A 26,969-nucleotide genomic window follows, 5' to 3' on the forward strand; every position below is an offset into this window, starting at 1 on the left:
AAGAACTCTATTCGAGATGCGGTTTTTTGCGTTTTTGCGGAAAATCGAACATATTTTTAGACCCATCTAAAAATTCTCTAATTAGCCTGGGAAGAGGGGACCTAATTCTTGCACCCGGTGAAAACGGGTAAGATTGCCTATGTAAGATAACTTTTGTAGTTATATAAACCAAATTCTATAATAGAATAGATAGAAGAGTTGGATGTACGGACGTACTGTACATTAACTAATCTTAATGTTTGTTATTTTTTGCCCGGGCAAGGTCAGCTTACCTGCTAGTAAGAAATAAATCTCAACCAAGTCCGTATTTTAAATATATATTTTATTTTATCACAGTCGCCTTATTTTTGCGTTAATAAAACCAAAATTTTTGAAATTATTATTCGTACTAAAAATTAATAATTCGATGTACGAAAAGTGGACATCTTTCCACATTTTTAGCATAAAAAAGAAAAACAAATAGTTTTGTAGAGCCAGATTACTTATCGAGCGTCGCTTTATGGATTAAAAGAAAATAATTTTCTCTGCGAAAATGAGGAAAAAATCGGGCGCAAATACCGGGTATTTGCGCGCCCGGTTTATTTTACCCGATGTATTTTGTGCCTGGGAACTTTCCGGGTAAGAATTTTGGTGGATCGATTTTTATTAGTCAAAAAAGGGGTTAAGAATTTTACATTAGTCGTTCGGTGATTATCCGCGGCCGTTTTTCCGGCCGCGTCTGCGCGCCCTCGCGTTCCAACAGCCACCTTTTTACCACTCTTCCCCCCGAATATTCTCCCGTCCCTCCCGCTTTCGGCACGACTCGGTGACAAGGCACCAGAAACGGGAAGGGGTTGGATCTGGCCACGCCGCCCGCCGCCCGAGCGCCTCTCGGACGGCCCGCCGATTCCGCCAGTCTTCCGTAGGTGACCACGGAACCTGCCGGAATCGTCTCCAGCGTCTTCCGGACTCGGTCCGTAAATTCTGGAAAAAGAGAAAAATAAATTAGCGTCGGAACCAAAAACAGCCATTTACGCCATTCCCACCACCGAAAACAACCGGTTTCGGTGCCAGCGAGCCAGACAGACCGCCCGACCCATGGCAAAATCATACGCGTTAGGAATGCAAACACCGGCCAGTCGTTCTTAGTTTTTCTAATGTTTTTAAATATCTTTGAAATCTGCTCCATTAAAATTCGTTTATCAATTCTTCCGAAAAGTAAATTTCGCCATCTTTTCCCGTTTACGTCCATAATGTTTTTTTTTTTTTTTTTTATGTTGAGGTCGTATTTGTTCCCGTATAAAATTTAAGCGGTTCTGGAGGAAAAACTTTAATTATATATATTTCTAATTTTTTAATTTGATAGTTTTCGTATATCCAAACTCCAATTGGTTGTAGTTTCGATTAATTGGCTTTCTGTTACTTCTAACGGAAAAAATCTATGGGTTCGGCCTTCCCAAACCAATTGCATTCCAAGTACCAAGCGCGTGTAAATAGCGAGGTTGAGGCCGAAGTTTTCAACGCGAAAACGTGTAGTCGGACGTTCAGCGTCGCTTTCCTATAAGCCTAGAAGTTTGACAATGGCATTTGGAATGTCGAGCACGATTCCACTGACTTTCCAAACACCATTGTCAAACTTCTAGGCTTACAGGATGGCGGCGCTGAACGTCCGACTACACGTTTTCGCGTTGAAAACTTCGGCTTCAACCTCGCTAATAATTTATGCACCTCGATTAATCGTAATTGTGTGTAGCGCCATAAAAGATTGTTATAATTGTTATAAATCTTATTATTATAAAATGGCAGAATGCTTAATTTTGAGGGTAGTGAGTTTCGCAGAAAACTCTAAAATATTAATTCAGAAAATCGTTAAGTCCGACTCCTCTCGATTTATCGTACTATACGTCACCCACCTCTATCTCTCTGTCCGCTCGATCTTTAACCGCCAAAATTTAATATCTTCGATGCTCTTCGTACACAGGTTCCGTGCCAAATTTCGTTTCTTACTCTTTACTTTGTTAAGTTACGACAACGCACCACTTGGGCAATCTGCCTGGGGATGCCTTCCGGGAGGTCTTTTTTAGGGTAACTGGCCCCTATTTAGGCGTTACAGACGTAGTGAAAATTTGTAAAACTCCACGTGGCCAGCCCGAGAACCCACGACTGAACTCTCAGTGTTCGGGAAACGGAACCGCGTGGCCCTGGTGGGCCCTTACTCTACACCGTCCCGCCGAGATACTAAACGAAATAGACGACAACACATACGCGCGGAATTTCTTCCGTTTTGTTTTTTTTTTTACTATTTTGAGTTCGGGAGATTTGGAAACGTGAAGATTTAGAAAAAACTCGGAGGGTGAAATTCGACACGATTCCAATACTTTCCCTTCTTATGTATACCTAAAAGCCGGGAAAGTTAAACTTTTGCCCTTTTTCGGAGTGACATTCTCTCTCGTTTTTCCTCCTAAACCGTCAAAAAAATAGTCTTTCGAACGAATATCCGGCATTCGATACCGATTACGATGTAAACGATAAGACGGCGCAGGGGCGTAAATAAACGCGTCTCCTTAATTTTCTTACCTGTACTTTTGAGGGCTGCGGAGCACAGGGGCGGTCGGACCCGCTGCCGAGAATCCGACGGATCTCGGAAGTAATCCCTTATCCAGGCGACAGCCTGGACGTTTGGCCCGTACCATTCGGATTCTTTTCCGTTTTCCGGTAAAACTCGTACCGGCCTATCAAAGAAAATTCGGACATTAATAATAAATAATTAGCCAATAAAGTAAGTCGCGATACTTACGCGTCTGTAAAAGGAAAATCTTCGTCGTCGATCCTTCGCCTCTGTTTTATCCAGTGTAGTCCGAAAGGGCAACCCACCACCACGATTTCCCCCACGGGACTCGAAATCCGTACTGATTGATATGGTTTCCCGCCGCATTTTCCGTCAAAAAACGAATCCGAATCCATAGTTTACCTTCAGCAGTCTAAAAATAAACGAGCAATTATTTATTGTGACGTGATCACAATACCGGGCTACAATTTTTAATCATATTTTTAATTTATTTAAAATATATATTCTCCGCCTCAAATTAGTAGTGTCTTGCCCCTGAACATCATACCTTCCCGTCAACGATAGAGTCGTGCCGGTCATCTAACTCCTTTCAGGGGTGGGGAATTTTTGAATTGGAATAAGTGACTTCCAGTGTAAACCATAAGTTCGTATATAGTCAATCGGGGCCTCTCAACCCTAATCTTTTCATGATGGCCCGGTGTTACCATTTTAAACCAGATCTAGTCTTTTATTTTTGAATTTAGTTTATTTTTTTCGATTCGGTTTATTCTTTTTTTTCTGAATAGTTTTTTCTAGTCTTTTTTATCAATATGCTTTTACAGTGTTAAAAGAATTCTTTTTTCACGTTCCGTGATCCGCAATTTTACCAACCATAACACAATTAGCAATTTGTACCATAATTTACAAACAGATTCCAATAATAAATTTGAGCGTACCAAAATCGATAATTGTGGCATTATTTTGCCATTTTAGTAGATTTTTTTAGTTTTGTACAAAATCCACATCATCATTTTAATTCGAGCGAAGCCAGCAAGTTTCCTTGGTAGCGAATCAAATTGACAAATCACCGAAACACATCTCGAAGTAATGACTCGTACGAAATTTTGCATTAGAACTAATAAAATGGCGTGTTGTGACGGAGGCCGAATTTTAAAGTTCGACCTAGAACGAAAGATTTCGGAGGTCAAAGATTATCTTCTACCCGACATTTGAAATACGGAGAAGCCCTTGCCAAATATTTTTAATACCGGTCTTTCTTCCTATTTTTCTAGAAAAATTGACCCTGAATATCTTAACGTATTATATTATAACTTGCACAGAAATTCATTTCAAAAAACAATTAATAACGACAGTACATTGAGTTTCGGATTCCCATTACGTCTACGGGAAAATTCCAATTGAGTTCTATTAATTATTTTTGTCTGTGTTTTGTTAAATACAGGAATAGTTTAAGCTACATTAAAAGTAGCACGTGTAAAATATCCTTACCGCGTTGACCTTTATTATTTAACTTAGAGAAGTTTTAGAACAAAGGTAAGAATTGATTGCTTATGCAGTGAGCAGTCGCTTTAATTTAGCCCCCGCATGACCTAATGTGAGTTCGCAAACTTTCGCTTCGCTAGTTTAAATTATTTTTAAGTTATATTTCTTTAAAATCTGCGCCCTCTTCCGCGCTTATTTCTAATTTGACATTTTCAAAAAAAGAAGCCAATTTCTGTCCAATCTTTACCGAGTAAACTGTCTAGAATTTTGGACCGAAAGTACTATGAATTGCTATAATCCAAGGGTTCCCAACTTGTGTTCCGCAGAAACCTAGGGTTCCACCAATAAAAATTTGGGGTTCCACAATAAATTCCGTTGAGTCTAGTGATGTTTTGAATGTGCCAATGCAGATTTGGGATGAGGCGTAATTGTTCTACTCTCGTAACGAGTCCTCATATCGTCCGTCATACAAGGACTCGATCCAAGATTTTTATGCACGTGCTGAATAACCAGTGGAAACCGATTTACCGGTAACGGAACAAACCGAAATCATATAATGTTTGACAATAAGGTAATGGAAACCATAAAAACAGTAAAACATAAAGTAAACCTATAAAATCATTAAAACACATAACCTTAAAAAGGTATAATATATAAATAAAAATACAATCGTTAAATCTGTATATATGTTACAGTAAAAACCCGTTTTAACTAGTTGAAACTAGTTTTTACTGGATGTCATTGTTATAACCCGTTTTGTCTAGTTAAAACTAGAATTTACTGCTGTACATGTTTTGATTTTAGATAAAACTAAAATCAAACATTAACTTTTTAACTTTTAACATTAGTTAAAACTAATTTTAGCTACATAAATATGTTTGGGGGAAATAAATAAAGTGATGATTGGGATTAAAACATTTGTATTATTTAATACGATATTTATTGAAATTATTGGTCACACATCTGTGTTATTAACATTAATTAACCCTTTGTCCCTGAAGGCACCGATCGATCGGTACCCTGGCTTTTTAAGCAAAACTCCGAGGGTACCGATTCATCATTACTTTGGTAAATATCGATTTTTGTAAAATTTATTAACAACAGATATAATCTCGTTCGATATGAAATGAATAAAGTATAATAATTCATTATATTAGTTGGTAACAGTATAAAATTTTGATTTCAAACAAATGTTTGATATAATGTGCGATAATTTCACAACGAATAAACATACATGCATAAATGTTATATCCAATTGTACAAAACAATATTCTACGTCTTTCTGGCTCAGTGCCAGCAAACAACTATGTAACTAGACAATGTTAATTTTCACAAAATGTTACAAATTATCAAGTTTATGTGTCAGTTCTGATATATATTATTTTTTTTCTTATAAATTTTTCTAATAAAATGCATTGAAAAATATCGTATTTAAAACTAAAGATATTAATAAATGTAAGTGATTTTTTTCATATAGATATAATGATAATTTGATTTTTGGTGAATTTTTAAAATAATATCGCCTGACTGACCTATATTGCCTTAGGACAGATTACAAAAATAAACGTAAACAAGATGTCGGGGGAAAAGGGTTAATTAATTAATTTCGATTATATTTAATTGTAGTTTTGCTTTCGGTTTCAGTTTTGGTGTAAAGTGACTACCTAGTATGTTTTAATTCGTTGATATCTGCAGGGTTCCACATTTATTAGGGTGAAAAAGTTTCGTGATAAAAGTAAGTTGGGAACCTTTGCTATAATCTATTGACGTCCATTGGCGTTTGTATATACTATGGAGTCAAGGTGAATTACCAGTGATATAAAAAGTGATAAGCCGATTGATAAATACCGGTACAAACTCTTGAAACTTACTGAAATGATGGAAAATTTGAAATTTAGACTTGGGAAGGTTTTTAGATTTATTTGTATTATCACTCTCCAGTGCTTCGTGCGAAAAAGTTTTTTCCAAAATTAATTTAATTAAAACGAACATTCGCAAAAAAACTCTCAATGAAAACTATTCATGGTATTCAAAAGTAATCATTTAGTTAAATGTGTGTCAAAAAACACTGAATGTATGCTAAATGCTTTTTGTTTAGTCAAACTGTCATTCTCCCAGTGCCTATCACTGTTAGGAGTGAAAAAATGGCAATTCACTATAAACTAGAATCTACCAAATCTAGTATACACGAATAATCTGCGTAAGCAACAAAACACAAAATACACGAACACGTATTTTGTTTTATTGTTACTCACGGACAACAAATTATTTCATTTCTTTTTGTAATTTAAATTGCTAAAAATCATTTTTACGTAAAAAAATATATATCATCACATTCTACCATATCTATTTACCTGGCCAGCTGCCAGATAAATAGCACAATGGGTTAGCTCTAAGCGTGCTCTTAACAATTTATCGGTATATATGAATTTGCATGTCTATATGCATTTTATAATCATTTGCAATTTATATATATATACATATATTATCAGTTTCGTAATTTATAATTACTATGCTTATTTTTTAAATTTTATTTGTGATTTATAAATGCATTGTATATTAACCATTTATTGCATTTGTTTCAATTTAAAATATCTAACAATTTTTTTTGTTATTCATTTTACTAAATTATTGATGCTAATGCTTAGCTTAATTATATAATTTATCCCTGTCTAATTTGTAGTAACTTTCCATCTTGTATGTGCAAAGCTTCAGCTGTGAAAACATCACAATATGACAGTAAAAATAGAATAAGTCTGCCATATCTAAATAATTTGAGCAATAATGATAATCTGTTAAACTGATTTTTTTTTTAAATTTAACTAACAGACATTTATTTATGAGCAGGAAAAAAAATCAGTGTTTTATCAGAGAAGGTTCAGTAATTTATGGAAAGTTTAGTTTTGTATAACTTCAACACAATCTGAATCAAAAGTTTATGCATACAATTTTCAAAATCCTCAAGAGATAGTAATGTTGTAGAAAGAAATGAAAGTGTTAATTTAGAGGCAATATAAAATAAAAAACTGCATAATAATGATGGCATATTGCAGAATAAAGATAATCAGTTAACAAATTCAGCTTCGTGATGTTAATTTATTAACAATAAAAAACAAAGGTGGCATTTCTGATATACAGTAAATGCAAACAAAGGCATTTTTTTATGTCAGAAATATGTAAGAATTTTAGAACATACTAAAACTGAGCCAACATCGGATTGCCTGGGTTAATTGTAAATTTTTCCCTCTAACATTGTAATCTAAGCATCTGCACAATCTGAAAATCTGGAGACTCCTTTAAAAGTACAGAGGGTGCTTTATGAATGTTATGGTCCTACTTAAAATTTTGTTTACTAAAAAAATAAGGTGTCCACTTTTTTAGTTTCAGGATTAAAGGTGTCGTCTATAATCATTACTGTTGTCCTCATTAGTGAGATTTTGTGTCATATTTTTGTACTAATTAGTAAAGGAAAACACTAAAATAGTATTTGTATCTTACTATTTTGGTTGTTCACCATAGAAACTGCAAAATTTGGCATTTACAATTACCCCATACCAGAAGAAGGGATATTTGAAATGGAACTTTGACAATAAATATAAACTTCACAGTATTTTATAGTGACAATCAAAAATAGGCTTATTTAACTATGAACATCTGATAGATTTATTTCAGAATAGCTTGAATATGTACTGTACAAAGAAGGAATTCCTAATAAATTTAATATTTTCTCTAGTTGAAATCAAATCTGCTATTTTTTTTAATTTTATCTTTTGCTTTTGTTCTGTATTTTTGTTACCTGTGAAAGTGCATGTGAAAATATAATTAGGGTTGCTAAACAATGGTATTTGTATTTTCACATGTACTTTTGATAATTCACAAATTCTCAGCAAGAGTTTGGTGTCTAGAAATGTAATGTAGAAACAAAAACAATACAAAAAATAAGACATTAGTTTTAACTAGAGACAAAATATTAAATTTATATCTGTCATGAAAAAAATCTTTATGCCTCCAATGAATAACTGAATTATTGCAAACTTCCAATTAGTGGAGATATAGGAGACTTATCAAACTGTATTGGAGCAACAAAATAATTCAGATCACATCATTAAAAGACTAATTTTATTCATGGAATGCATTTCAGTCATACATCAATCCTCTTCAGTCACTTTTATATTGATGCCTGCATTATTTTAACTTAATTACTAAAGTTTACATAAGTATACATTTCTAACAATTCATACATATAATTCCTCATGAAATCGTGTATTAAGCTGGTCTGTCAATACATGGTTAATACCACTTAATTTGTTTTTATTGTCACAACTAGGAGCGCAGATAGATACTGAGCATTTCTACATCATCTTTATTCGGAATATCCTATAGGCCAGTGTTCCACAACCTTTTTCTACTTGCGGCACGCAAGTAGAAAAAGGTTGTGGAACACCCATGACTCAACAGGGCACACCAAAATGTCATTCCCCTCAAAAACGTATGATATGATACTATTAATAGAATTACGTAATGCCACTAATCTATTATTATTATTATTATGATTAAACAGACATCAACACCTGTGAGCAAATTTATTTTACATATAATTTCTTAGAATACATAAAAATGTGTGGCTTGTAATAAAGAATAAACAACATCTTATTTCATCAGAGCAGCAGAGAATGAAATACAAGCATAAGAAACACAACAACTGTGATAAAAATATATAAATAAAACTTGAAATTAACAGAATATGTAAAAGTTCATGTCACACCTTTCACCATGTGACAGCACACCAGTTGCGGAACACTGCTTTAGGCTGATACGCATTTTGGGCATGAGCCCCTCATCCATCAGCATGACTTCTGGGATTTCTTGTAGGTGGTGTTAACATGTATACATCCTGTTTAAAATTACTTATTTACAGTTAAAATTGTTAAAAAGTACAAATAGTACTTTTAACTGTAAATATATTTTAAACTATAAAGGTATTTTAACAGAAACAATTTTAACTGTAAATAAGTAATTTTAAACGGAATATATACATGTTAACACCACCTACAAGAAATCCCAGAAGTCAGGCTGATGGATGAGGGGCTTATGCCTAAAACGCGTATCGGCCTATAGGATATTCTGAATAAAGATGATGTAGAAATGTCCAGTGTCTGTCTATGTGCCTAGTCATGACAATAAAAACAGATAAAAAAAAGACACAGTTTCAGAATACACAACTTAATTTAATAAAAGGGCAACTCTGCTGTAAGATATTCCTGAAGTGTGAAAAGGACAAAAGATGAAGAAATATGAAAAATCCCTGTTTTTTTCTTCAATTTTATGTAAAATTTTTAAAATAAATTTAGTAAGTTATTTCTTACTCTCAATTATCTACGTAAAGATCATCCATACATGCTTACGTCTTGATAAAAATTTATGTCAGGAATATTAACATTAAAATAAATGTAAAAAATCTTCATTCTTAACTCTTCGTATTTAAAATGATACGTTGGCCATCAGTATTATTACCAGGCATAAAATGTCAAGGCATAAATTAAATGGCCTGACAAGTACAGTTACTGCAGTTGATTGTTGAACAATATTGCCTTACCCACATGTATATTATTTTTTATTTTCATTAAATAAGTTGTAAAATTGTTTGAAGAAAATATTTTGAATAATTACCTTATCAATAAATCATTACAACTGCAAAATTAATGACTTTTATGACAATATCAAGCTGGCTACCACCTATCATTCTCAGTTTACATGAAATTGATAGTAAACTGCAAGGCACTAGTTCAATAAATTTTTCTGAATTTTCTGTTTATGTTGAAAATTTTGTTCAACTCTGATCACAACTAAAGTTTATAAATTAACTTTCATTAACACAGATTTGTGGATTATCCATGTTTCCATGCCTCCATTACTATTGGTTTGCCTGGATAATTGGGAATATACTGTATTAAAAAAAGGGAAAAAAATGGAGAATTGATTCTGAGTCAGAAATTGCAAGTGTTACTATAAGTGCAAATAAGGTCCAGATTTTTGGGTGCAGTTTTAAAATGGATTGGGTGTTCATTTGGGTGCTTTTAAATGCTGTATTATTAAGACAAAAACCAACAAGATGTACTATATTTACAAACTACATAACAGTAGAGAACCGAAAATCGGAATCAATTGGGGACTGGGGTTGTTCAGATTAGGGATTTGTTCCGATTACGGTCTATGTACGAAAAATATATTAACCTGTCCGATGTTTCAAATTTTCTCCGTCGCGTGTCACTTTGTGTTGAATTTTCTCTCGTTGCGTGTCGCTTCGTGTTGAATTTTCGTCGATTTTAAGCCTAACAAAAATTTTATAATAATAATCGAGGCTATCGTATCATTAAAAATTATTTCTGCATTTTGTACAAACAAAATAAATATATTGAAGAATATAAAAACATGAAAATTATACTTTAGAAGTAAATTTAGTATCAAAAACGTTCGATTCAGCACAACACAGTCCGACTGAAAATCGTGCCGATTACCGGCGATTCCGATTACCAGGGTGCCGATTTACGACTCTACTATAATTGTTTATTGCAATTTAGACATAAAGATAAGCATTGTAATTTACAACAGTAACCATTTCAATGTTCTTAAAAGTGAAGTTTTCTTGTTTGGAGGATAGAATGCCTTTATATAAGGAGAAAGATTTTTTACGTCGACCGAGACTAAGGGGACATGTTTCAGTTTTACTCAGAATTCTAATTCAGTGCAATCCAGAATATTTTTCATATCGGGATTTTTTGATTAACTAGATTTGAGTTTGTCCAGGGCAAAATCATCCAGTACATCAAGAGCCTGACTTACAACATTCCACTGATCCCACATGTCAGTTCCACGTCTTTCCAGCTCGTTGATCTTATCCACCAATAACTTGTACAAATGCACAGAGTAGAGTTCTGTGGTCACTACTGGATCAGCGACCAGTTTCTCGACACTGTCGACAACCGCAGAATTACCAGAAGGAAGTTCATTGATAAACGCATTAATTTTCTTGAAGTTCTAGCAGTAGAATACCACACTGTTTATCCCCCAATGACCCTCAATGGATGGCCAGATATTAGAGTTCATTGAGTTCGTATTTTCAACTTGGTACATCTTGAACAACATTGGTTGTACATAGCACCTGGTCAGTAGTGCAACAAGAATGTTCAGCGCATACCGTTTTGTGGAATCCGTCATTTCTTCCAGTACAAACACTACAGAATTGTCTCCAACAACAACCAAGTGCCCCTATAAATATATGCTCAAAATTCCTCCTTTTTTGTTTGCCTTCTCTATGCTTTTCCAAACTTATGTGTCACCTGTTTTCGTTTCTTGACGTTTCACATCAACTGAAATTACATAATTGCAAATGGAACAGCAAAGAACTTTTCCATCTGTGCATACACCTTCATCTTTAAACTTATTTGCTAAAATGTTCAGTTTAGACGTGGACAATTTTGCCATTTTCTAATGTCGCTGACACCGAACAAAGGAAATTGGAACTGTTGTGCTCACAAGTCAGGGTGCGGTGACCTCAATACAGAATTTTCTAGATTGTTCTTTTCTTAGAAAAGAAAACACGTGTTGCAGATTTTCAGTGAATCTGTTTACATTCTTAAAACAACCCTAAGGCTTAGTTGTTTAGTCCAGAAAATTCCGTTTTACCCTCTTTTCTCTCAACAAAAGAAGAGAGTAAGCTAATTATCATATTTTTTTCCTCAGCATACATGGTCTGGTTTAACAAATTTATTTTTTCCCCCTAAAGTGAATGAATAAGAACCACCAAAAAAAGAGATAATTGTCGACATATTCTTTGAAATGTAAAAAAGGGGAAAGCTGAATGCAAAATATATAGTTTGGGTGCTAGTCACTGTTTTGGGGGCAGGGTTTGCGATTTGGGTGCATTTGGGTGCTAAACAGTTTGGCAATGAGTGGGCCTACTGCACTAAAACCAACTTAGTTTGTCTTATTACACTCTGCCCTTTTCAAAAATCAAGTGGGTGTGGCACCCAAAAATCCAGACCTTACTGATTACATCATACTACAGTTTGCCTTAAGCTTTCAGGCAAACTATTTACTATGGGTATACTACTTTTAAAGTTTTCTCCTTGCATATTGCCTATTCATGCAATTGGCTTTACATGCTTAAAAGACACAGAGATCTATACAACTATAGTTAAGCAATCACTGATCAGTAACTGATCAGTAATCACGACACAGTAACTATATGAATAGTTACTGATTTTATTAAAAAGTGCACATAGCAACTTGTGGTCTTCTCTCGTTAGTCTAATTTTTACAGCCTAAAAACAGGTTTGTATTAACTTATTTCATTTGAGCATATTCTAATGTATATCAATACAGGTTTCTTGTAAGCTTTTCATCTGTTTGGTGAAATAAAATTGCCAAATTTTGTTCATTTTGCATCTAAAATTCATGACCATTTACAATTTCCCCAGCCACAGACACATGCGAGTCCTAAACACAAACTAGGAAAACTAGAAATTTACAATTATCCTACTTGATGAAAGTGCACACAACATATCCGTCAGATATCCTTGATGTTTTTGCTAATTATCATGGCCATTTGTTTTGTTTTACTGTTACTATTGATTTTTAAGATTTATTGATGTTTTTTAAGAAATTATTTATCTCGTGTTACATTTCATAACATTTCTGCTTGCTGAATCATGCATATAAAAATGTCTTTTTATTTTCTAAAAGATTCCACACAAAATCAAAAGCAGTGTTAGAAGTATTGTACAATTCCTTTTCATGTATCCCCATGTTGCACAAAGTATTCCTATTTCTGTCTTCAATATTGTTTTAGTAGAATTTATCCTTCTAAGGATAAATTTGAATAATTGTGTATGTACTAACACAGATGTGTGCAATGAATTTATCTAATACTATGCATCCCACAAATGACTTAACTAAGTCCAAAGCCACCATTAAAGCAGAAACACAATCTAACGAGAATAAGATATTCTCATTAAAATGTCATTATCTTCCGAGTACAAAAGATGATGATAATAGGATCACGAGAATTTCAGATTCAGGGGGAACATAGTTTTGAAAATTTAAAAGCACATAGATCTCTTTTATACATTGCATGTATGCCAGAGTTAATATTGTAATACACATAACACAAAGTTGAAATTTGAGATAGATAAAGTAAATGTGGATTTTTTTTAACATATCTTCAACTGAAATTGCAATGATGCCAAAGGAAAATTTGAACAAAGGGATTCATCCAAAACCTATCCGTAGAATCCTTTGTTATGTCAGTTCACAAGATAGAGTAGACAACTTAAGAAGAACTTATCTAAAGAAGCTAGCTTTTGTGAAGGTTAGCTTCTCATCAGATCATATAACTCAAGATAATTCATTTTGGTCTAAAGCAGTGGTTCTTAACCTTGCTGGAGGTACCGAATCCCATCAGTTTCATATGAGCATTCACCGAACCCCTTTTAATAGGGGAAAAAAGTGAAATCTACTCCGTACGCGGCGCTAGTATCGACGAGGTTGTAAAACAGACTAAGCGATACGTTGTCGGTTCCAAAGTACGATTTGTTAATTCTTTAAACGAAAATCCAATAATTATTTTAAGACTGGGTAATGGCTGATAGAGGTTTTAACATTCAGGAATAACTAATTACTAAAGAAGTTGTGGTAAATATACCCACTTTTATGAGAGGAAAAGCACAGCTGAGCAGCAGTTTGTCATCTCGAGACAGAAAAACATCTAGTAAAAGAATACATATTGAACGTATTATAGGAATGGCTCGTACTCACGTACTGTACATATAAAATTTTGAGGCAACACATGCATTCCGGCAGTGAAATTATATTTATATGTTTTATGTTATGCAATTTTAGACCATGCATTGTTGGCAGAAGATTCTTAATTTGTTTCACTGTTAGTCTAGCTCTCTATTAATACCGTAATAATTTTTTTTCCATTCTAGACCCTAGCCTAATTTAAGTTTTCCATCTATAGTATTTTTAAATTTTTGTCTGTTTATAAATTCTAAGATTAAGAATGTATACTATCATACACAGTAAAGTCTTCATTGTGGATCTTCAATTCAAAGTAATATAGTGGTTTTAAAATTTGTACTATAGTTGAATAAATACTTGTAAGCTAATAAAAGAATTTTAATCTTTAAAACAAAATCTCTTTTTATTATTTAAAAAAATTCACACTATACACCATCTAGAAAAATTTTACATAAACTCAAATTGTAAAATAACAATTAGCTCAATTATTTTATAAACTTAATGTTTATAAAACATTTTTTTTAAAAAAAGAACTGGCTTAATATGCTCATGGAAAAACATAATTAGTGTTTCAATCATGTCTGCAATGAATTTATTATCTCTTGGAATGATACAAACTTTGAAGTCACTTTTTGTGTAAATAAACAGATGAGCAACTTGTCTATTTGTCACTGCTAATCGTCCTTGGATTTGATGAAAATAATCATGATTCCGTTTTAAAGTAATTTTGTCATCAGTACATTCCAAATATGGTATCTTTAGCACATTCACAGGAAGTTTAAAATTGGAGTAAGGACATTTAACTTCTAATATTTTATCATCATCCACTAGCCCATCTGGACTTGCAGCTAAGAATGGGTATTTTGAATGAAGAAACATGCCACATTCTTTCACAGGAGTATTTACAAAAGAATATGTTTCAATTGCTTCTTTTTCATACCTTAAGCCGTGAGAAATTGCCTTACTTTTTATTGGCCTACTTGACAGTAATGAGCCACACAATTTTACTCTGTCTGTTGATTTTAATTTACAAACTTTTCCAAAGTTTGAAGATGTCAAATGCAACAAATGTTCCTTCTTCCAAACTGCACTTTTTCATTGTAATCTGGTCTCTTTTTCCAAATGTTTTATGTACTCCCTACTTGCTTCAGTTACATGTAAAGCACTTAAAAAACATTTCAGACATTGTGCTTTTGCAATAATCATGATCTGATTCTAAAGCCCTCATGTTTGCTGGTTGCCTTAATTGCAATATCGGTATTGCACAACCACTTTGCATGTTCATTGCCAAATTAATAACAAAGTTTGTATATATTATACTCCAGAGATTGTTGTCTCGGAGATTAAGATATATATCTCTTATATTGTCTTAGAGCTTCATAGAAAGTAGTTTTGTTTGTATTGATTGTTGTTCTAAATTACAGTGATAACCTATTGGTACAGTTAACATTTCAGATACTGATATAAATTGGTTATAATATATCAGGCTCAGTACATGACCATATTCCAAAGGAAAAAAAATTTATTTTAATTAAAGTTTTGACCTTATGTATTGGTTAGACAAATGTGAAAGGAATCAATGAGAACTTTACTGATCTTTAAATGTTTTTATCGACGAAAAATGTGCATTTTGTGAAATCTTATTCTTAAAACTTTCATCTACTGGTAAGTTACCTTATCATGTAATAGTTATAATGACTTGAAATTATAAATGTAATAATTAACGATAAAAATATAGATGTAGATTATTTTAACTTACCTTTCTATTAAATCGGCTTTTCTACCAGCTAACTTGGCATTGTACTTTTTTAATTCTTCCTTTAATTGTACCGTTGTTAACCTTCCTAAAAAATATTTTCGTTCTTCCATTATTATAAAGTAAGCTATCCTTCGAACGGAACAGCTTGTTTACAACCGTATCGATATGCGCGACACCTATGTCACGTGATCACTTTTTTCCCCTATTGGAAAAATAAAATATAATTTTTCAAATTCAAAACATACGTATATATTTTATTGGTCCACAAAATAACAAAACCATTATAGAACAAAACATTACGAACAAAGAACAAAACATTAAGAACAAAGAACAAAATTTAAAATCAGTGTGACTGCTGCTGTTGCCTTTTAGACACCAGTTCGGAAATGCGAGGCTTTACCTTGGAAAGTGCCACTCGCATGTCATTTTCGCAATTAAGTCTGTTCCTTTTCTTCGTTTTAATGTCCAGCATCCTCGAAAAGGACTGCTCGCAAAGATATGTTGTCACAAACGGTATCAAAATCTCCAGAGCTTTCTTCGCAATAGCAGAGTACGTTACTATTTGGTGGCACCAAAACGATGAGAGCGTTGTTGTTTTGAAGAGTTGCTGTTGAACCTGGCTCTGCTGAATTTCAATGATTTCATCCAGGTATGTATCATTGACATCTGTTTTCTCAACATCAAACGTAAACGGCTGCCTCACCCATGCTGGATATAACGCTCTTGAAGGGAAGTACCCTTCAAGAGACTTTGCAAGCTTGTCTAAGTGCATGGAAATTGCGTGCTTCAGTTCCCCCGATACAGAAATATCTCCGATTCCAGGCACATCATAATTCTTATCTACACATTCGTCTTGCAGAGTAAAGTTTGCAAAGTTACCGTTTTCTATTCGTCGTTTCCACAACGGTAGCTTTTTTTGAAACTCCTTCAGGGCTTCTTCCGCTTCGAAAATGTTGACACCACCGCCCTGCATCTGTTGATTCAGATGGGTGAGAGCTGCGAAGATAACAGCCATGTACGCAAGCATGAGAATAAATTCAGAATTTTTGAAGCAATCTGCATGACCATGTTGGTGCTCTTGCAAAAACAGGGCTAATTCCTCACGTAGGGCAAAAACACGATTCAGAACCTGTCCCCGGGATAACCACCGAACGTTTGAATGGTACAGAAGTACCTCGAATTCAGACCCCATTTCTTTACACAACTCCTTGAAGATGCGGTGCCTCAGAGCACTATTTCGCGCACAGTTCACGCATTCCACTACAATTTTTAAGACTTCTGCTAGTTTTGGAGGCATGGTTTTTGTTGCCAACACATGCCTGTGTAGAATACAATGTGTAACAACGATGTGTGGTGCGTCGGCTTTCACTAGCGCACCAAAACCAGACTTTCTTCCCAGCATGGCTGGAGCTCCGTCCGAACAAACTGCAGAAACCATATCCCACGAAAGATTATTTTCTTTGAAGAAGTCATCCACAAGTTTCTTTACATCGGCTGCCTTAGTTGTTGTTGTAAGAGGCTTATACAATAAAAAATCTTCCTTTATAACGTCGTCTTTCACATAGCGCACAAATACTGCAAGCTGACTTAGACTGGAAACGTCTGTAGTTTCGTCGAGTTGAAGGCTGAATTTTGCCGGGCTTGAAATCAGATCTGCAACTACTTGGGCCAAGATATCTTTGCTCATGTTGTCTATTCTGTCACTGATGGTGTCATTTGAAAGAGGAATTTGGGATAACTTAACTTCAGCCGCTTTTCCCAGCATGATATTCGCCATCTTCAACACGGCTGGTTTTATGAGTTTTTCACCAATATTGTGTGGTTTGCCCTGCTTTGCGATAAGGTAAGCGACTTCGTACGATGCTGTAAGGATCGGTTTATCGATGGGTACAAAGCCGAGGACAGGCAGACTACCCTTTTCATCAAATCTGGCCCTCTTCACCTTGAATTCAGCGAGTGTTGTATTTTTGTAATTTCCATGCAGATTAAAGAAGTGTTCTCTTAGTTTTGCCGGTGCTAGACTAGAATTGCTCAACTTGGCATTGCAAATCATGCAACAAGGACTCTGACTCCCATCATGTTCCATTATACATGTGAATCCATATTGTACATATTCGTCCGACCACTTTCTTTTTTTGCTCGACATAGTATGAAGGGATTAAAATATTAAAAAAGAAATCACACGACGTATAATCACGACAGTCACAATTCGAATACTGGGCGCACCAAATTTCCTGCAGCATAGAAAGGCCAAGCGATGTTGCGTGATCACCCGCAGCCAATGATAGCCGAGTGGGGCGTGCCATCACGAACGTATGAGTCGGGTGTGTGCTTGACTGTCTTGCAGGTCGTTTATACGTGTATTCGATTGGGACCTCTTCACTTCGTTTCAGTTAGAGAGTAGTAGAAGTTAAAGAGTAAGAGAAGTTAGTTTCCCAATAGAACACACGTTATGTAGCATTAGTTTTCGAAACCAATACGGTTTCTACGTCAGGTGGTTCTACGATAACGTCAGGTGGTTGACCTCCTGCCGAACCCCTGAGACTGACTCACCGAACCCAGGTTAAGAACCACTGGTCTAAAGTGTTGTTTTCAGAAGAAAATAAAATCCATTCTAATTCATAGCAATGGAAAAATTTAGTTTGAAGAAAGCCCAAATGCAGAAATGGAAGAAAAAAATTTCACAATAGAAAAATTATAGTACTATTTCCAGCAGATAATTTCAGTCCCGCACTTAAATACTGAGTAAGTTTATAGTTTCTATATTGCAAACAGAAGTTCCAGCTCAAATATTTGAAAAGAATTTTCAAACCACAGTAAGAAGTGGGGGTCACAGTGCAATGGTGCAGGGTTAGTACGTCAGCTACTAGCACAGGAAAACATATTTGTAGACAGTATAACAGACAAAACAATGTACTTAAACGTTCCCAAGGAAAATCAATCCTCAAAATTTGGACGGCGACTTTTACTTTCGGTGGAACGACCACCCCAAATGCGGGGCCAGAGTCATCCGTCTACAGTAACTTTACGACAAGCCCCACACTACAAAACATCCTGCAGTCTCTGGATTCAAATTCCATCAAACATTTATGGTACAATTATCTTTAGTACACATTTACAGAAAGAGTTCGACAACAAAGCGAGAAAACACAAGGTATCAAACACAAATCACTCAAAAAGACTGGAATGGGAAAAAGTTTCCTCGAAAATTAACACATTCAGTTCCAAACAGACTAACAAGAGCCATTATTAAAAACCCTACCTCTTAGTTCGAGGCTCATTACAAAATATTAATTTTAATATTTTTTATTATTATTTTTAACCATGCTAATAGTTTTCTCCTTTGTTTTGACAAATAGGAAACATAATTAACTATTTAAGAATATATTAATATATATAATTTTAGTTTAAATTTTTGCCTATATGGTTTTTGTTATTAAAACTATTAATTTTTTCAATTTTTCACTTTTTTTCAAGAATACCAAGTGTGCAAATACTTTTGTCCACTGTATAAAGGGAAAGTCAATCAGTCTTCCAGTTCGGTTTGTTTGTTTAGTTATGGCAATGCAAAATTTGGGCGATCTGCCTAGGGGGTGTCTTCCGAGAGTTCTTTTTAAGGGAAACTGGCCCCTATTTAGACGTTACAGACGTGGAGAAAACCCGAAAAACTCCACATGGCCAGCCCGTCCGAGCGAGACACAAACCCTCCAGTGTTGAGGGACCGAAGACCGCTTGGCCATGGCAGGCCGATCCAACTCGGTATTGACAAAATCAGCGTCTTCTTACTGCATGGCGTTGTTTACTCGAGAAATGCTCTGTCTCAATTCCTTAATAAATAATTTAAAGTCAATAAATATAGAATCAGTTATCAATAATTTTAATCAATCACGTCGCATTGTGCTGATTACGTAGATGGCGCTTTGCGTGGAGAAATGAAAAGTCGAGAAACCCGCTGCGTTTTGAAACCGCCACTTTCCGTCACGTAAACTTTGCCAATAAATACCGTAAACCCACATAAACATATAAATCATGTAAAAAGAGGCGTGGGAGGGTTCTTTAAAATTAAAATCACGATTTTCTATAATTAATTTAAATTACATCTTTTAAAGCCGGTTCTATCACTTTCTGGGTCCGAGAGCCAACACCGGTATTTATTTTTTCAACGTTCTTTCGCGTGGCAATATTAAGAAAACTGCATTTCTTGATAATTAACGTGATAAAAGCTAGTAAATAACAGATAAAAGCTAATTTCGCGTAGAAATGGATCGGTTGAATTGAAGTTGGCCATTTCGAAATGATAATACAAAACTTATCAACCTACTTACAGATCTCGTCTCGTTCGATAAACGATAATCATCTAGCCCCAGCCAGCATTAGTTCTAAATTATGCCGCTACGGCCAACAGCGCCGAGGCAGGGACTCCATTTGTAACATACAGCAGGGACTCGATTTCTAAATAATTCTTAAATAATCTAAAAATTTAACTTATTTTCATTTTTAATTAATAAATATTAAAAATAAAGCATCCATAATTTATAGCTATGACCAGAATAAATCGAATCCTGCCACGACGCTGTTCGCCGTAGCGGCATAATTTAGAACTAATACTGGCTCAGGACTAGGCGCTTGTCTACTACATTCGAGACATTCCAATTTTCATCGCGGATCTCAACGTTCGTTAAAAGTCGTTCCTTTTTTTAACGTTGAAGTGGCGCTGTTGTCAACGCTGACTTAACACATTCAGCACTCAACAGATATGTTGACTGCTACTTTCCAATGAATTGTGGGTAATTACTGAGACATTTGAATAAAATCCATCTTGCTGAAAATGGAATTATGGGAACTATGCACTTCGTACTCGAGTTGGAACGTCGTTGATGACGTCAAATTGTCGACTTCAACACTCGTGTTGAAAATCGTGTCGTGTCCCAGGCGCCAGTTATGTTCGCTACGTCACTGGAAAAAAAATGCTCCTGTAAAAGATTTTTAGGAAAAGGGAGCAATGTTACGAAAACTTCGATGTCTCGAAAACAACTGTAACAATACATTTCTATTTCGTGACTTATTAAGGGCCCGCCTTATTTCCGAACACAAATTACAACTGATTTTAGAGGCATATTAATCTAGCTCTGAAAATAAGTCTACATTTAATTGAAAATTACTATTATTTTTTATCATAAATATATTCATTAAAATGAACATATTTGTTAATATTTACGAATTCGAGTATATTATTTAATAGAAATAACGATTTTTAATGTTAATTCTGCAGAATTTAACACTGGAAAGGAAAGTTGGAAAAGTTTGTCTATACATGTTTTAGATATATCTGCTAAATATCTTAAGAATGGTCAGATAAAGAAATGTTATAATTGTCATAGAATTTACGAATATCGAAAGTCTGTGGAAAATGTGAGAGCTCCAAAATGGGTATCGTGGAATTTTAAAATCAAATGTTAAACCCCGAAACTACATTTATTGTACAAAACTGTCTCAGTCCAGCTCATTGAAACAATGTTAAATTCCCTTCAATTTACCGTTATTTTTTAATCTATCGTTTCCCTTGTGAGACTCGCATTTTAGATGGACTCGTCTTCCGGATTCCAGACGGCAGTCCATCGAAAATGCATCCTTACATGACTTCGCGGTTTCGTTTCGCCAATGTTTCCACATCGCGTGTCCGGCATTTACTCAAGTTTTACCGAGGGAAAATATCTTTCTTCCTTCCAAACAATACCGTTGCATTTGTCTTCGCTTCCAAATTATAATTTCTCGTTTATCATTCGACGCGAATATTTCTGGCGACGATGGTAGACGATGCAGATTTCTTTGAAATCTTTACGAAATGTTGTCTCAGAAACGATCGGCAAATCGAAAGTCACTATTTATATCATAGGCATTTTGTTCGACGTTTCTGAAAAAATGCTTACTGTACAATACCTCTCCGGGAGTGCTGGGAACTAATCCGGACTGTAGAGACTCCGGGAATTTATTTGGCGGTTGGTCCGTCCATATACGTCAGGCCCCTTCTACGCCAATCCGTGGCCCCAGATGAACCGGTAACGGGCTGACTAAAAAGGGCACTTTTAGTTCCCACGAGGAGAAAAGAATTAAAAAAAAAAAGAAAGTCGGATTAGGTGGAGATCGCGCACTCCTTGATACTTTTAATTCATTTCGTTTTTTACACGTAAATGGCGACTTGTAAAAATATCAACGATTTCGTTTTAATTTACCGGTCATTTAATTTATTATATATAAATGTTTTACGTTTACACTGGCACGATCGAAAAGTCGAAAACCACGCTTCCGAAATAATGGCACGCCGCAGTATTTGTTGCCGCCACCGAAAATTAAAATCGGAGGCACGAGTCCGGTTTCGGATCTTTCCGACATCGTTCCCCTCCGGCCGAAAAACGAAGATTCGACGTCATCGAACTGCCGACGGCCAATTCTGGCAACATCCGAGTTAGGGTCGGGAGGAAGAAACGGATCGGCGCTCCGCATATTTCGAAAGGAAATTAAATCCCAGGCATCAAACTATTATTTCTTTTCGGGAATAAACGATAATTACGGCGAAATTTTCACGCTCGTCCGTCGTGGCGACGGTGGGAAAATCGTCGGACGGATATCCGTTGCCACCGGCCCGACCGGTCACGTGACTCTAGCGTCACGTGATCTCCCCGACCGTCCCGTTTTTCGATTTTTTGGGTTTTTAGATTTTTGTACGGAAAAGGAAAGCCGATAACGGAGGATGGAAGTTCGGTAACGAGGATGAGAAGCCCGTTTTCGGAACAGAGATCCATTTGGACAGGTAATGCCCGTAACCGACGGTCGGTCGGCCGACACATCCGAATTCCGACGGCCGATTTAAGCCTACTCGCGGGGATTAGCGTTCGATTTTTAAAATTATCTGGCGTCCGGCCGACGATTCTTTAAAAGTCTCTTTGCCGCCCGGCGGTAGCCTGGGAGAGACGATCCCCCCTTCCCCGGATCGGCCTGTTGCTACTTTCATCGATTTTTGCCTTTTATTAGTCGCGGGCATCGGTCGGGACCTGCCCTTCTGCCGCCGCACATCGTCGCCCAACCATTACCAGGCGTTGGCGTCCCGTCCGACGCGGTATTTTCGTGTCGTTTTTCGGCTCCCGATCTTCGTTGCCCTCCGACGACGCCCGAAATAACCGTTTCGCTCCCTCCTTGGCGCCGATTCCGATAAAACTCCGTCGTCGACGCGAAGAAACTTCTCTGAAGGGGTGCGTGGTGCGACCCTTTGCTTTGGAGAGGTCAGAGCCCGTCCAAGTGTTAGTCTCTCGGCCTCTGTCTCCCTGGTAGGCAATGGGAGGCAATGGGGGACCTTGGACAGAGGGGTCTGGAACAGTGTGTTTTCTGCAGTAGGAGAAGTGATGCCGCTCCAGAATTTCCCTGCCTGGCAGGATGCAGAGGTCAAAATTAGACTGCACTTTACTAATTGGCAATTGGTAAAGTGCGCAGTGGATGCTTGACGTCCTTGCCATCCCAGACGAAAGTGGGTGGGTTGATTCGTTTGGGTGTTGTCGAAAATGGTGGTAAGACTCGTGGATGGCTGATTGGAGGAGTGGCGGAATTTAAGCCTACTCGCGGGGCCCAAGTGGCACATTTGCCTTTGTATGGAATTTTTGCCGTCAACAGATTTCATAATTTGCTTTGGGTGAAATAATTGCCCCCTGTTCACTTATGTGTGTGTGGAACTGCACATTTGCACTTGTTTCATCTGGAAAGAATACACTTTTGTGTTGATTTGATCTTATATTTTTAAACTTTGTCGTAAAAGTGAAGAGATTGTGTTAAAGTGTATATGTTTTGGATGTAAAGTTGTAAAAGGTGGAATGAAATGACTTTTATTGTTGTTAGAAGCATTGTGAGTGAGCTGCTGTTTAGAAATGATTTTGGAAGTGGTAAAAATAACATTTTGGTTACATCTAAGGGTTGGATTTATGTGCCCGAGCATGTTTTTTTTTTAGGTGTATGGTGTCAAAACCTTGACTTAGATGTGACTTGGGTCTGGCGGATCAAATTTGGGTCATTTGACGATGCATATTTTATGTGCATTTTTAACGTTAAAATGTGTAAAACGTGCATTAATTATTTTTACTGCATAGTTTGCAGACTTTACCATTTTCTGAACTAAATAAATGCATTGTAAACTTTATAGGTGGTTTGCATGATTACGAATCCTTTTTTTCGAGTGATCAAGAAAAAAAGATTTGTAATCTATTTGTAGACTGTTTCTGCTATCTGCATGGTGAATCTGTTTTTTGTGCATGTATGGTTCACGTGAGAAATATCATATTGTCATTCAATTACAGTTGTTAAGGCGAGTAATGGGTCGCACTCAAAGGTATAGCCCCATGTCATTCAATTACAGGACGAGTGCATGAAATTCAAGTCTTAAATTTGAACTGTTGGCTTGTATTCTTTTAAACTCTCAGGAACAAACATATTTTTCACTGGTGTGGAAATCTTTTTTTTCAAATTCTGAAAACTCTTTGAATTGATTGGGTTAAAATTATTGTAAATGCTATAACTAAATTTTTGAAAAACTGTGAAATATAATACAGGGTGAACCAAAAGTAGGTGGGCAGTAAATGATAACATTTACTGAGATTACCTATACATATAAATTTTGAGATTACATATACAATTATATTTACTAATACAATACAATACAATTTTATCAATTCAGGTGCTCAAACTGCTGTCCATCACAATTTACACAGCTTTGAAGTCTACATTTCATGTTTTGACAAACATTTTTTCACAGGTATCTTTGTGAATTAATTTCTTGAAATGCATCAGAGATACATTTCAAGAAATTAATACACAAAGATAACTTAACCATACCCATAACCAAGTTACATATACACCATTATAATAGTATAACCCTAACACAAACCCTATTCCACCTACTGTCCACCTACTTTTGGTTCAACCTGGTATTTAATTAGATAGAATAGGTAATTTCTTGTGCGTAAAGTAGTCAAACTTCTGCATGTGGAGCATGCACAGAATATATTTTGTTATGTTGAGTTTGGTTCGACCAACAATGTGAGTAAAAAATAAAATAAAAACTAATGCCAAATTGCTAAGAAAGTCCGGCAGTTTGGATTGTAGATGTCTAAAATATATGGAATGATTTTTTATTGTAATAGATGCCAGAACTTGTTTCCTGCTAGAAAATGTGTTCAAGTGTCAAAAGACCTTAAGTTAGCATAAAATGGAGCATCAGTATGATCATAGATAAATTCTAGTTGCACCAAAACTAAAATTAGTGCAGTTTGTAATATCTGTTGTGAATGGAACATTACTATTGACTTCAACACTAAATATACAATTGGTTAATAATTTAATAAGTGTTTACTCATTTCTCTTCATATTACGGGGGCTATAAACAAAAATGTACCCCACTACTTTTGACTGGTGACAACTATAGCTTGAGAAAATCTGGATTAACCCAGTTGTCCTTGAACATCTTGTAAATGATTGCATAGAAAAATTGCTTGAATCATTGTTTCTTTCTAAATTTCTTGGGTTATGGCACTGAAATCTTCTCTGGAGAAACATATCTGAATTGAATAAATTTTATTGGGCTGCAATGTGAAAAAATTATAGACCTACAAATTCTCCCTATTGTCTGGCTGTCTGTCTTTCCTTAATCTCAAGAACAGAGTTAAATAGATGGAAGATGAGACCAGATATGGAAACCTCAGGGGCTGGATGACCCGATTAAATATATACAAATTTCTGGTGTAAAGCAGAAGTCACATTGTTTCAATTCAAAACTTTTTCCCAAAAGGAGTTAATAGATGATCAGCATGACTCTATTGTTAAAGGAAAAGTATGATGTACAGGGGCAAGCTGCTACTAATTTGAGATGGAGAACATATATTTTAAATTAAATAAATTAAAAATATGATTAAAAATTGCAGCCTGGTATTGTGATGATGTCACAATAAATAATTGTTTGTTTCTACATAGATTATCAAACCTTCTTTTTACTAATTTCCAACAGATGCTAGTTACATTTTAAATCTCCTCTAAATGTTTATAGAGAAATAAACTATTTTCAAATATTCTACTATAAATACTATAATGAATTTCTTAATTCAGTTGTTCCTATACTTTGAGTACCAAACATGCACACTCATAATGTAAATCAAATTTATAATTCTTTGTTTAGATTGAATATATCTTGCCATTCCTTTTATCAGATTTGTAATGATTTAGCATCTGTTCAATTTTATTTACATCTTAATTTTAAATGGTTTCATCAACTGTGTTATGTAAAAATGATTTTTACTTTTTGTAATTCTTAATTAATTCTTATTTATTAAATTTAATTTTTATTGTACTATTTTTTTTTTTTGTAGGATTGTATTGTTGTTAAATTACATGGATATAATTTAAAATTTTTTCTGTAGATATGTTTTTGATTGTTTTTTGATGGTTATTTGTATGGTAAATGTTTAAGGGGATTCTGGCTGTGTGAGCCTTGCCATTCTAATTTAAGTTAAATAAATAAATAAATAAGAGGTTCTGCCTAATGCCTACCTTTAGTGCTATATTACTTGGTATTTAATAATTATTAGTGGCAGTAATGCAGCCTGATTTAATCTGGTAATCTTTTGGCTTTATTAAGTTGTATTTTCAGAATTTTTTGTTGATTTTTGCTTTCCTGGCTGTTATGTATAACAGAGTGAAAGTATGGCAATCAGTTAAAAAATGACCTCTCAAGATTTTTACACTTTGTAAAAATGTTGCAAGAAAATTTGGGGGTTTTTCTGTATGTAGGGATGTTAGTATATGTGGGGAGGCACAATTTTGTTTACCACCCACTTTGAAGTTTAATAACTCCTGTGCCTATTGTCAAAAATTTCTGAAATTCTGTAGGGAGATTTGTGTATTAGAGGAATTGGTAATTAAAGGTTGAGAGATGTTGAGAGATAGAAAGGGTTGTGTGTCATACCTTGGGTGGAGTTGGATGGACTTTAAGATTTTATGAAGATTTTACTCGTTATTAGTATTTACACTGTTTTATAAAACTCGGCTCTATCCTCAAAATTAGATTATTTGCCATTTTATAATAATAACATAAAAAGTTTTTTAATAAAACCTCATAACACGTTAACTTTTTTCCGGGAAAGTTAAACAACTTGTTGATATAACTTTCTTGGAAAAACTTCCCCTTTATTTTTTACTTCAGCTGTGTATTTAACACTTAATATCAAACCATCAGTTGATTAAAGAGAAATGCTATCTAGCTATGTGAATGACAATTTAATTATGTTAAAATTTGCAAGTTAAAAAGTTGAGAGTTTTAATTAATGTGGATGGACAGTTTTCTTT

At 35.1% G+C, this 26,969-nt stretch overlaps 3 protein-coding genes across 6 annotated transcripts in view; 1 reads left to right on the plus strand and 2 right to left on the minus strand.

The window, feature by feature from the left end:
• Positions 1-625: 625 nt before the first annotated feature.
• On the minus strand, positions 626-19,972 carry agt (O-6-alkylguanine-DNA alkyltransferase). 2 transcript variants are annotated; one of them, XM_067283395.1, is made up of 4 exons: positions 19,916-19,972; positions 2,777-2,960; positions 2,557-2,711; positions 626-963 (listed from the first exon to the last, which is right to left on the minus strand). In XM_067283395.1, exons 2-4 carry the CDS (start codon positions 2,941-2,943, stop codon positions 671-673), a joined length of 615 nt encoding a protein of 204 aa, XP_067139496.1. In that variant the 5' UTR covers positions 2,944-2,960; positions 19,916-19,972; the 3' UTR covers positions 626-670. The 2 variants fall into 2 exon arrangements, with proteins under 2 accessions (XP_067139496.1, XP_067139497.1); XM_067283396.1 differs by having other exon boundaries at positions 19,912-19,938.
• Positions 15,934-17,736, minus strand: LOC136986017 (protein FAM200C-like). Its single transcript, XM_067283467.1, has one exon. It carries the CDS (start codon positions 17,734-17,736, stop codon positions 15,934-15,936), a length of 1,803 nt encoding a protein of 600 aa, XP_067139568.1.
• Positions 19,973-22,098: 2,126 nt separating the features above from the next.
• LOC136985979 (tyrosine-protein kinase Fyn-like) overlaps positions 22,099-26,969 on the plus strand; it is a 64,020-nt gene continuing 59,149 nt past the window's right edge. For 2 of the 3 annotated variants that reach the window (XM_067283403.1, XM_067283401.1), the window contains exon 1: positions 22,099-22,401. The gene's annotated coding sequence lies outside the window, so the exon portion shown is untranslated. The remainder of the gene's footprint in view (positions 22,402-26,969) is intronic. The other variant, XM_067283402.1, reaches the window with a different exon arrangement.

This window comes from Centruroides vittatus, unplaced genomic scaffold, assembly GCF_030686945.1.
Source record: "Centruroides vittatus isolate TY-2023 unplaced genomic scaffold, ASM3068694v2 contig_986, whole genome shotgun sequence".
In the NCBI taxonomy this organism is placed as follows: Eukaryota; Metazoa; Arthropoda; class Arachnida; order Scorpiones; family Buthidae; genus Centruroides; species Centruroides vittatus.